This window comes from Sesamum indicum, linkage group LG3, assembly GCF_026168435.1.
Source record: "Sesamum indicum cultivar Baizhima isolate 11 linkage group LG3, ASM2616843v1, whole genome shotgun sequence".
In the NCBI taxonomy this organism is placed as follows: Eukaryota; Viridiplantae; Streptophyta; class Magnoliopsida; order Lamiales; family Pedaliaceae; genus Sesamum; species Sesamum indicum.
Window position 1 is genome coordinate 18468013 of NC_142659.1, and position 10913 is coordinate 18478925.

The 10913-nt window shown below is 33.4% G+C and overlaps 1 protein-coding gene across 1 annotated transcript; it reads left to right on the top strand.

The window, feature by feature from the left end:
• The first annotated feature begins 251 nt into the window (after positions 1-251).
• On the top strand, positions 252-10620 carry LOC105158020 (DNAse I-like superfamily protein). Its single transcript, XM_011074617.3, has 9 exons — positions 252-798; positions 1349-1441; positions 1651-1795; positions 5005-5206; positions 7301-7379; positions 7938-7999; positions 9344-9430; positions 9910-10013; positions 10362-10620. The coding sequence occupies exons 1-9, from the start codon at positions 532-534 to the stop codon at positions 10433-10435; spliced, it is 1113 nt and encodes a 370-aa protein (XP_011072919.2). The 5' UTR covers positions 252-531; the 3' UTR covers positions 10436-10620.
• The last annotated feature ends 293 nt before the right edge of the window (positions 10621-10913 follow it).

A 10913-nucleotide genomic window follows, 5' to 3' on the forward strand; every position in this document is an offset into this window, starting at 1 on the left:
TATTTATTTTTATTCTTCTTTTTGTATCGCCAAAACACCAAAGCAATACACTCAAAACACAAATTCAGACACTATGTATGCGTTTTTAAATTTAAAGAGATTTGTTGATTTTTTATTATTAAATTGTTATAAATTATTTTTATTTCGAAATTATACCATTTTATAAATTTTATTTATTTTTTTAATTGGATATGATAAATCGACTTGACCCAATAATTCATCCACTTGAATCACCAATTCAATTTTCAAAAATATCGCACCAAACGAGGCCGAATGCTGAAATTCATTTGAGCAAACCAATAGTCCATATGTTTTCACTGTGCACCTTCGGACATAAATTACCAATTCCATCAGTATATTTTTGTTGAAGAGACAAGAAAAGCCTTCAGGCTCTACAAATTTTCGAGTGAGATTCTCAGCAAGATTTGGTTTAGGGTGTAAATAGTAAAAGATTTTCCATTTGAAAGGTGCAGAGAACTGAAATCACAATTTGTAGAATCTCTACTCAGGAAGAGCAAGCAGAGAACAAAAATGAAGAGATTTTTCAAGCCTGTAGAAAAAGATGGCTCTTTCAAGAAACCAACACTGTCCTCTTCCTCTTCACCAGTGAAAGACTCTGAAAAGCCCACAGAAAATGCTTCTGATGCTGGAAATGAAGAGAACATCGACACCGCAAAGAAAGAGCCTTTAAAATTCTTGACATGGAATGCCAATAGTTTTCTGCTAAGAATCAAGAACAACTGGACCGAGTTCTCCAAGTTTGTTGAGAGTCTTGACCCTGATGTCATTGCAATACAGGTGATTGCTACCATGCAACTGTTTACTCTGTGCTTTGTTGTAGTGTGGTTTTTGGGGGGTTTTCGTCCGGTGGCTTGTTCATTTTTGTAGTGTCGTTGGGATTTTTAGGGGAAAATTGGTTTTTATATTGAGGGATTTTGGAGGTTGATGCAACTGATTTTTCGCTTCAAGAATCAAGAAAATGCCTGTTCAGCAGTGAGGGTTCTGGGGTTTAAGATTCTTTCTGGTGGGGTATTGACATTGTCTTCCCTATTATTTTTTGCGCTATTGGCTAGATAAATTTAGTCTGGATGGTGTGCAAGTAAGCAGATTGAAACAGCATTAGCCCTGCTTTTTTAATTACACTTTTAGATGCTTAGGCAAGATTTCTGCAACAAATACATTCAGATCTTGTAGCTGTTCTTCTGCCATTGATCCTATTTTTCTTACTTTGAAGCCGTGGAGATTTCTTCTTGTTGTGTTTTTTGGTTCTCTTGAAATGGACATGGTGTCTTGATTTTCTTGTTTGGAACCATTGTTAAGAGTTTATCTGACTGTAAAATGGTGGTAGGAAGTTAGGATGCCAGCTGCCGGTTCTAAGGGAGCATCCAAAAACCCAAGAGAGTTAAAAGATGATACTAGCTCTTCACGTGAGGAGAAGCAGGTAACTTGTTATCTTTGGTTTTTTCAGCTAGCATAGTTTGAATATATTTTATTATTCTGACCAAAGAAATTTCCTTCCCATGATAAGCTGTTTGATATTTAAAATGTAAGCCAGCTAGAATTCAGTAAATACATGGATGCTAGAGTGCTACACTAATAGTCTCGGCTTATTAAGTTTCTAGATTGATTCTATTTTATTTCACCATGCAGGTTGTAATGCGTGCTTTATCAACTGCACCGTTTAAAAATTACAATGTATGGTGGTCTTTATCAGATTCAAAATATGCTGGAACTGCATTGCTTATAAAAAACTGTTTCCAGCCCAAAAAGGTTTCTTTCTCACTGGATCAAACAGGTTGGTTGTTGAGTACTATGAGAATTTTCTTTCTCCAGGAGTTGTTTTTTGTATTGTGTTGAAACTTTTCAAAAGTGTTGATCTTACTATAAATCAACTTACTTTAAGGTTGCTGCATTTATAGCTGGATACTGTTGCCAGTAAGAGAACTAAGGATTACTAGTGAATATTCTTGCTAACTAAGCATATCAAATAGAAGAAAATGGACAAACTACTACCTCGAATACCATGACCTGAAATAACCAAAGTGTAGACTTCAAGTTAATCAAGATAAGAAGAAGTGCCTTCAAATCATGTGCTAGTAGTCTCCATGTTGTGCTGCTAAACTATCCAGGTAAATTAAGGTTGGCGAGTAGTGTATTTAGTGTTTCCTGCAAGCTTCAAGCGATGAATTGTTCGAGTATAGTCTGCATTTCCTGGATAAAACTCACATTAGGATATAATATCTTTCTGAAATACTTGTAGATTATAATATTCCGTAGTCACAATCTTTGACTTTATCTCTTAGAAGTATGGGTATATGTTTTGATATCTAATGAATTATTTTGCAATAAAAAAGAGACACTACAAACTTGTGTTATAATCTACCATTCTAGATAATAGACAATAAAGCACATTTGTACTTCCAACGCAAGAGTTTTTTTGCTGTTGTAATTCTATTGGATTTGTATGTATTAGTATTCTGAAGGATCTTCTTTTCTTGATTTGTAAAATGAATTAATTGATTACAAGCATAAAAATCTGATTCCAGGACTGGATGTTAACTTCATGATCTTAGAATATACTGATGTTTGTAGTTTGAGATAATGAATATACTGATATTTGTAGTTTGGGGAAATTTTAAGAAACGACTAAGTTCTTCTGTCTAGGGCTATGTACTTCGGGTTTCCTGTGTGTCGCCAATTCTTGCAGGTCCAGTTTGAAGAAGAAGCATCTCAGTCTACACCATAATAACAATTATCCAGTCTAGGCTTGGGTTTTGTCACTTTCATTGTTATTCATATTTAGTTAGATCCTTCTTATGTAAAATTTTGCAGGGATTCCTCTATTATACTAGATGTAAACCATTAGGAGAGAATAAATTTATTGGATTCCTGAAAGAAGTTTGATTTCCTTTATCATGTTTAATAGAGGAAAGAGAAAAAGGCATTCCTCCTGTGGACATGTGAAGGAGGCATAACTACAGAGGAAGTATAACTTTGGACTGCACTTGTATTCCTGCAAATGGGAAAGAAAGATCTATAGATCTATATACTGACTCCAAAAACTACTAGATAGGTACTTTATTTGGTTCATTTTGTCTGATTTTCTTTCTTCATGAAAAATGAGAGTGAATGTTGGACATAAGTGGGTTTGTTATGGACAGATTGAAATATGTATTTTTGGGTATTAGCTAGGGATGGATAATATTGATCAAAATATGTTTGATTTCATTTCTGAAAGGAGACAAAAGTTACTGGAGGATATCACATATGCACTTTGAATATTTTATATGTAATATAAGAATATATAGTTTTTAAATGTAATTATTGGATGATAGATAATATACATAATGAGCGGATGATGTAATTTTGTAATGACTAGATGATTATACTTAAAACATTTTTTATATAATTGTTATATAGTAATACATGGTAAACTTATATACAGATGTATATGCAAGCATATATGTTTTCTGAATAAAGAAAAACCATGCATTATTTGTCTAATTGCTTAAGATTAAACTTCTTACATACATATATTATAGGGAACATATAACATGCATATGTATTAGTTCCTGCACGCATATGCATAGACAGGAAAACTTTTATATAATTGTTAATAGATAGAAATTAATAAATATATATTTATGCATACATATATATAAGTAGTAGAAAATACATATATATTTGTTTGTATAAATAGACATTAAATATATATATATAAATAGACAAATGATATATATCTATATACAAATAGGAACTTATAGAAGGTAATATATAAAGATAGTTTATATAAAAAAAAATGTAATATATATATACATGTAACTATATATTTTTATGTAAATATAGATATAAATATATGTTAAAATATACTTAGATATATAAATATATTTATGAAGATAAGGAATTAATATAGAATTTATGTTTACGAACTTATCTATATAATGAAAATAAGGCTTATACTTATTTGCCAAGACGTGCCTATTAATGTCTTGGTCTGTAGAAATATTGGCTGTCTTGGGCCTTCATGTGACACTCTGTTTACCTTATATGAGTACATAAAAGTTGCATCTTTTGTGAGAGATGAATGTGCAGCGAATGCTACCAAAAAAGATCGGAATGCAACTAGTTTTATGTAGACTGTGTTGTAGGTATTGCAGGATTTGCGTGATCATATAAATGTTGCCTACAGCTTGGAGTATAATACTTGACATAAGTCTTGTCATCAGTTGTTTATGACATTAAAACTTTGGTGATGAAAATTCCTTCTTTTCAAAATTCAACTTTCGTGTTACCTCTAACGTCAAGACTTTGGAGGTATAGCATAATATCAAGAAAGAGAAAAAGACATTAAAAAATGTGGTTAGATGAAATATGTAGTGGAAAAAATCTATTTTCTGTTGTGACTACAGAAGTTGTAAAGTGATTTTCTAATCAAGAAGGAAGATGAAAGTAACTTTAGATGCAACCCATGAATCACACAATTAGCTGGATGAAAAAGACTGTAGCTTTCAAATATTTAGCATATGATGTTAGTTGACTCAATTACTTACTATAAGGAGACTGAAAGGCTAAGAAGTGCCTATCGCTTTTCTATCTTAAAGAGGCCAAAGCAACCTACAACTTTCTTTGAGTCCTTGAGGAATTGGTTATATTAATAGTTTAAATCCAGCAGTAATTTGTCCAATTACCATACATGGAGAACACGCCTATCTTCTTGTGAAGAAGCATTAGCCTATGTAGTTGCCAAATAGTTGTGCTAGTCTATATTGATATATTTGGCTTTCTGACTAGGAGAATAGAAATGAGATTTTATGATGTCAAGCTGAATTTGAAATTTTCAATGACTTAAACCTGTCATGGGAAGTAAGCTGCAATAGTTATTTAGCATGACATTTCCAATAGAAATTGATAGCTCTGCGTTTGAATTATTTGGCTGTTAAAGTTTCTTGGTTCGAGATTCGGACACAAGAAGAGTAGTCAATTCATCAACTGTCTTCCTTTTAGGTTCAAAGCATGAACCAGATGGCCGGGTTATTTTTGCTGAATTTGAATCATTCCGTCTATTGAATACTTATGTTCCAAACAATGGATGGAAAGATGAGGAATCCGCATTTCAGAGGAGAAGAAAGTGGGATAAGAGGATTTTAGAATTTGTGCTCAAAACTTCTGACAAGCCCCTTATCTGGTGTGGAGATCTTAATGTAAGGTACTTTTCCTTTGCAGATTCAGATCTGCCTGACCCCTGTCATCTCCATATTCCACTTCCCTTTGTCTTCCGTTTTATTGTTATTTCAAGTTCCCTTCTGGTAGTTTCTGGATAAAAGTTGGTTCTTGTTGGGGCTTTGAGGTTTTGGCAGGTGTTATCTGGACTACTCATTTTGGGTAAATAATGTTTGCTCAAATTTTCCAAATGACAACCATTTTTACTTGTGTCTCTTTCATTGATATAATATGTCTGAATTCAGCTAAATAATCATGCTGATACCACTGCTGATAGTACTCCTTCCATTAAAATTGTTTCACTGTCTTAACTCTGCCTGTAGTTGGGAAACTACTTCCTGTACTCTTTTCTTCTTAATATAAGTTAGGAATATAACTATATGCCTAATGATTTAAATCATTTTCCTTTAGTCGTAACTCCGACATTTTCGTGTGTGAGTGTGTCGTACAAATATGGAATTGTTCTAGTTTATAAATCTGGAGAATGCAGTTGAAATTGATCTTTCTAGTTGAATATTTATTTTAGCTGGATTATTGTGAAACAAGATTGCTTTGAGGTGAACTCTATTAATAATATGGTGACTTCGGACTTCGTAGTATACTTCTATGACATCAAAAGTAGGGGTATCAATGGGTAGGGTAGCGCCCTACCCAGGCCCAGTGAATATTATTAAAACTGGGCCCAAGCCTAGACCCATTAAAAAGATATAGATTGGTTTGGGTGAGTCTGTACCCATTGATACTCATGGGCATATGTATCCAATTTGAACTCCAAAAAAATGTATACTTTTTTCCGCAATTCAGTTGGATTATTATTCATCCATCTATCTAAATTTAAGTGAACATATTTAAAAGACTTAAGACATCGTAAAATTATTTATCTTGTAATTATTTTTAATTCTTTAACCATGTACATTTTTTAATTAATAAATAATTTAATAATTAGTTTAGTTAATTATGCTAGGTATATTTTTCAACATCTTGATAGGCAATAATGTTGGTTGAAGTGATAAAAGCTTAAAGTTCTGTAGTATTAAATTTTCTTGCTATTAAATATGTAAATTTAATATTTTCATCAGATTATTTTTTAAAAAATGTGATAAATGATATATTCTTTGAAAAAATTCCATGGAAAAAGAGTTATTTGTGAATTGGGTCTCAATAATCCTGAATTTATTGATAGATTATGGGTAAAAGTGAAACATAAAAAGAAAAATTAAAAAAATATTGATAAACCTAATGTATATAGTAAATTATTGCTAATTCAAAAGACAACTTCCTATTTATATAATGATTTATTTCGATATTCAAATACAAATAATTAATCTATTTCTTGTCTCAATTTGTTATTTGATCTAAGTAAATTTGTGTTGAATATGTTTTTAATATACTTAACCCTTTTTGCTTTAATTTAAAATTTATTTAGCCTTTCTTCAATTACCTTGTCTTCAATAAACATGTCAAATATTATCCAATAACATTAAGAAGGAAAAGGGGGGAAGAAAGCAATTAGGTCCTACCTGGACCCCATGAATCAGGTCCAGAACAATGGCCGGAGACCCATTGGGTCTTGAGGGGGTTGGGTAGGGTGTGGATATTATTTAATAGAATGGGTCTCTTTTTGGCATACATTGTAACACCCTACCCATTGACAAATCTAATAAAACATATCTCTAGGCACATTGCTACCAGCAAAGGTCCGTTTAAGTCAAATAGGTAACTTTTTTGTAATGTCCTTTGTTCAAGGACTAGTATATCTTGCATATCTGAAATTTTTTCACCTGACATGATTGTATAAGTAAATGGATTTTCCTTCTTAAAAGCATGTAGGACCTGCAAGGTCAGTGCACACTGTTTATGATCCCAGCTGTTCGAATCTGCATATTCTACACATGAACCATAATGTGACATTTCTGCATAAAAATGTGGAAAACAATTTATCTGGCATGAGAGTGTGCTGTTATCAAAACATGCTCCGTTCTCAAAGCATGTGCAGTGCTTCACTTATATGTTCACGTCATACATTTGTAGATTTCATATCTTACTGGTATCTCTTGTTAATTTTCATTCTGTTATGCAGCCATCAAGACATTGATGTAAGTCATCCAGAATTTTTCAGCGCAGCAAAGCTCAATGGTTATGTTCCACCCAACAAAGAGGTGATTGTATGAAGAGCTTGCTTGAATCTGTATGAACTTCCATGTTTAAGATGAAATCTGATATTTTAAATGAAATAAACAGCTATTATGATGGAAAATCATAATCACCAACTATAATTGAGTAATTGACTACGAGCATTTGTGAGGACAGTTTAATGTCAGATTCTTAAATTGTTTTTCTATCTTATTGAGCTTAAGATTATGTGTCAGTGGCTGTATACATAGTAGCACTTATTACATATTGGGTATTGTTACATGTATTTACATATGAATCAGCCTTTTCATGCGCTTAATGTCTATCATCTGATGAAGTGTAATGTGCAGTTGATTTTTGTTTGTTGGGTAATACAAGGATTACCTGTTGTTTGTTCTTGTTCCGCAACCAACTTGTATGTGTGTTCTTGTTTATGCTTATAAATGAGAAAAGGATTGCAGAAAAACAGATATAAAGCACTAAATGAAATGTAATTTAATAAGACCTGCCAAAGAGATCTTTGTATATGTTATCCATTCTTTAATGCCAACTGCTGCTGATGTCAACCAACTGAAATGACGCAGGATTGTGGGCAACCTGGATTTACAGTGTCTGAGAGGAAGCGTTTTGATTCCATTCTAAAAGAGTACGTATTGAGCATCCAATTGACAGTTCTTCCCATTATCGCTAATTCTGGTAGGATCTGAACTTGGAATATTTTGCACCAAAGACTTGTTTCCATCGCTTTCAGTCACGCTAATCCCTAATTTATTTTTCTGGGAACATGTTGTAGTGTCAGATACTTATAGCAATAAAGTCACTTTCGTATTGTTTCCTCTTTTATCATTTCTGTTTCCATTAATGACAGCAATATTGCTGCTACTGCTCTTTACTGCTAGTAAATCTGCTTTGCTACCAGTTCTCATACTGTCAAACAAATAAGAATGAGAAGAAGTTTAACATGTTTGGCTTAGCCAAACTGGGAAAAGACAAACAGTCTGGGTGCTAAATACCAACATCTGGCTCTTGGCCTTAAATGCTTGATCCTTGGTGTAATCATGACATGATGCTACATTTTGCTGTTAATAATTATATAGAGTGAATGGCAAGTATAATCTTGTGTGGGCTTCTGGGACCATGTGCTTTTGGCAGAATCAATTTCTTTTCCATTCAAACAATTAGATCAGAATTTGGAGTACTTTTAGATGATTTATGGTCTAAAATTGAATGAGATGGCATAAATGCTTGTTTTAATCTGCTGTAATCAATTAGGTGAAGTCATTACATGGAAACAAATTAATGTGTTGCACATGAACTATATGGTTACTCTTTAGAAATGCATTCATTTGTGACATAGGAAATTAATCGTATTCATTGACCTGTACTATTACAGATTCTTTGTTGCTTTCTGCAGGAAATAAAGATAGTTATCTAATTTTTGGTTTCCATCATAACCCGTATAATTTTGTCATTGAAGTGGTTATAGTCTTTCTGGACTCGAAGTTCATTTAGTTTGCGATCAACGGTGGATGCAGAGCCCAATATGAAGAACATAGTTCTTGAACAATGATTTTTCTTTTTTCTTTTCAAATAGGAGGATTCTTTCTGAACGTGATAACAAATGGAAATTGGTTGTTGTATGCTTCAAAAATGTTTTTATGAGGAAGTGCCAGAACATGTAGTTCTTCATGATATTATTTCTGGGAAATTTGATCTTGTTATGCATATTCATATTATTGAAGTATGGATTGCACTCAATTATCTGATCCAAACGTGGAAGCTATAACTTCAAAGAAATCCAGGGGAATGAATTTGGTTCCATCATAAATTACTCTTGAAGAGTTTTGCAAGCTTACCATACTTGTATTGCATGTGTTGGTACTTTAAAGAGTGAAGCTTGCACAGATGCATAATTAGGTGCTATTTGTTTGCTCAGTATCCGTACTTTCTCAAATATGAAACTCAAAGCTCCAACTTCTGTCTAACTCAGGGGCAAGCTAGTGGATGCGTATAGGTATCTCCACAAGGATAAAGATATGGAGCGTGGTTTCTCCTGGTCAGGACACCCTGTTGGGAAGTAAGAAGTTCCTGCCCGTTTAATGTTAATACTGTTGCCAATATGTACTATACATCCTTTTAAAAAAGTATGTACCAAACATAAAATTAGACTTTTACAAGTGTTTGTTCTATTGTTGAAAGACATCGGTACTTTTATTGAAGTGTTCGCACTTAATAGCAAATAAAGATTACTTAAATAAGGACAAACTTCTGTTTGAGAAGGAAATCATTAGATTCCTAAATCTGCTAAACTGAATACATAATACTAGACTAAATAATAGAAATATGTAACGTATAAACGTAATTATGATCACAAGTGCAACATCATTCTCTAAGCACATGCTTATCCACATGCAATGCACGTGGTATTTTCTAACTGACATGGAAAGATGGATCTTCTTGGCCAGATAGCCTGATTATTTTGAAAAAGGTGAATCTCCTTCATCAGAATTTCAGTTTGTATTGGAGCTCATAGGGGCCAACTAACGATTGTTGCAGGTATCGTAGGAAAAGGATGAGAATCGATTATTTCATTGTTTCAGAGAAACTGAAGGAAAGAATTGTTGCTTGTGAAATGCATGGAAGGGGCATTGAGTTAGAAGGTAACATGTCCTGGATTTTCTAGCTTCCTAAACAATGATGCCTCTCTTAAGCTAAGAAAATTGCATGACCTCTCAAGGACGAGTAAGTTCATTCTAGCTGGATATTCATTGTTACTGCAATGGACAGCAAGTTTGCATTCCCGTCCTTTAAAATCCATAATCGATTGTCGGCTTGAGCAGCCAGTGCTTCCTTGTTGGATGGTAATGAGAATACCATCCCCGACAAGAATCTGAATTCATAACCTGAACTGAATATTAAAACTTGCCAATAACTCTGGGCTGATCCAATCATTTTACTTCCATACTGCATCTGAGTTCGTACAAGCGTTTGATTTGAACTGGTTGCAGGTTTCTACGGGAGCGACCATTGCCCAGTATCCCTTGAGCTCTCTTATGCGAATCCTATTTCCAGTGGAAGCTAGTTTTGTTAATGATGCACTCAAAAGAAACACTATCCTTTATTCCTGATTGATTAACACTCTCCGATAGCATGACTTCCTTTATGTGAATGGATTAACTGGAATCTTAGGTGACTGAATCAGGTTGTACCCTCTATTGACTGCATCTAACCACAGGCTTTATTAGTAGTGAAGAGAAATGAGTTCCATTCTTGTTTGTTTCGACGTCCGTCAACCATGTTTGAGAACGCTTGTGTCGTTACGAGGGGTACAACATTTTTGTGGATGCAGAAAACTCTATTTACAAGTAAGAAGGCGTTTAGGTACATGTTATAAGATGTTTGAGAGCTCATGAGATATGATAGAGTGTCGGTAAATTTACTAAGCTTATAAGCTTTTTCTAGAGAACTAAGAAGTGCCCAACTTATTTTTAAAATTGTAACAGATTTCTTTAAATTAATTACTAAACTGTTAATATTGGTATTTTATAAACTCCAACGTC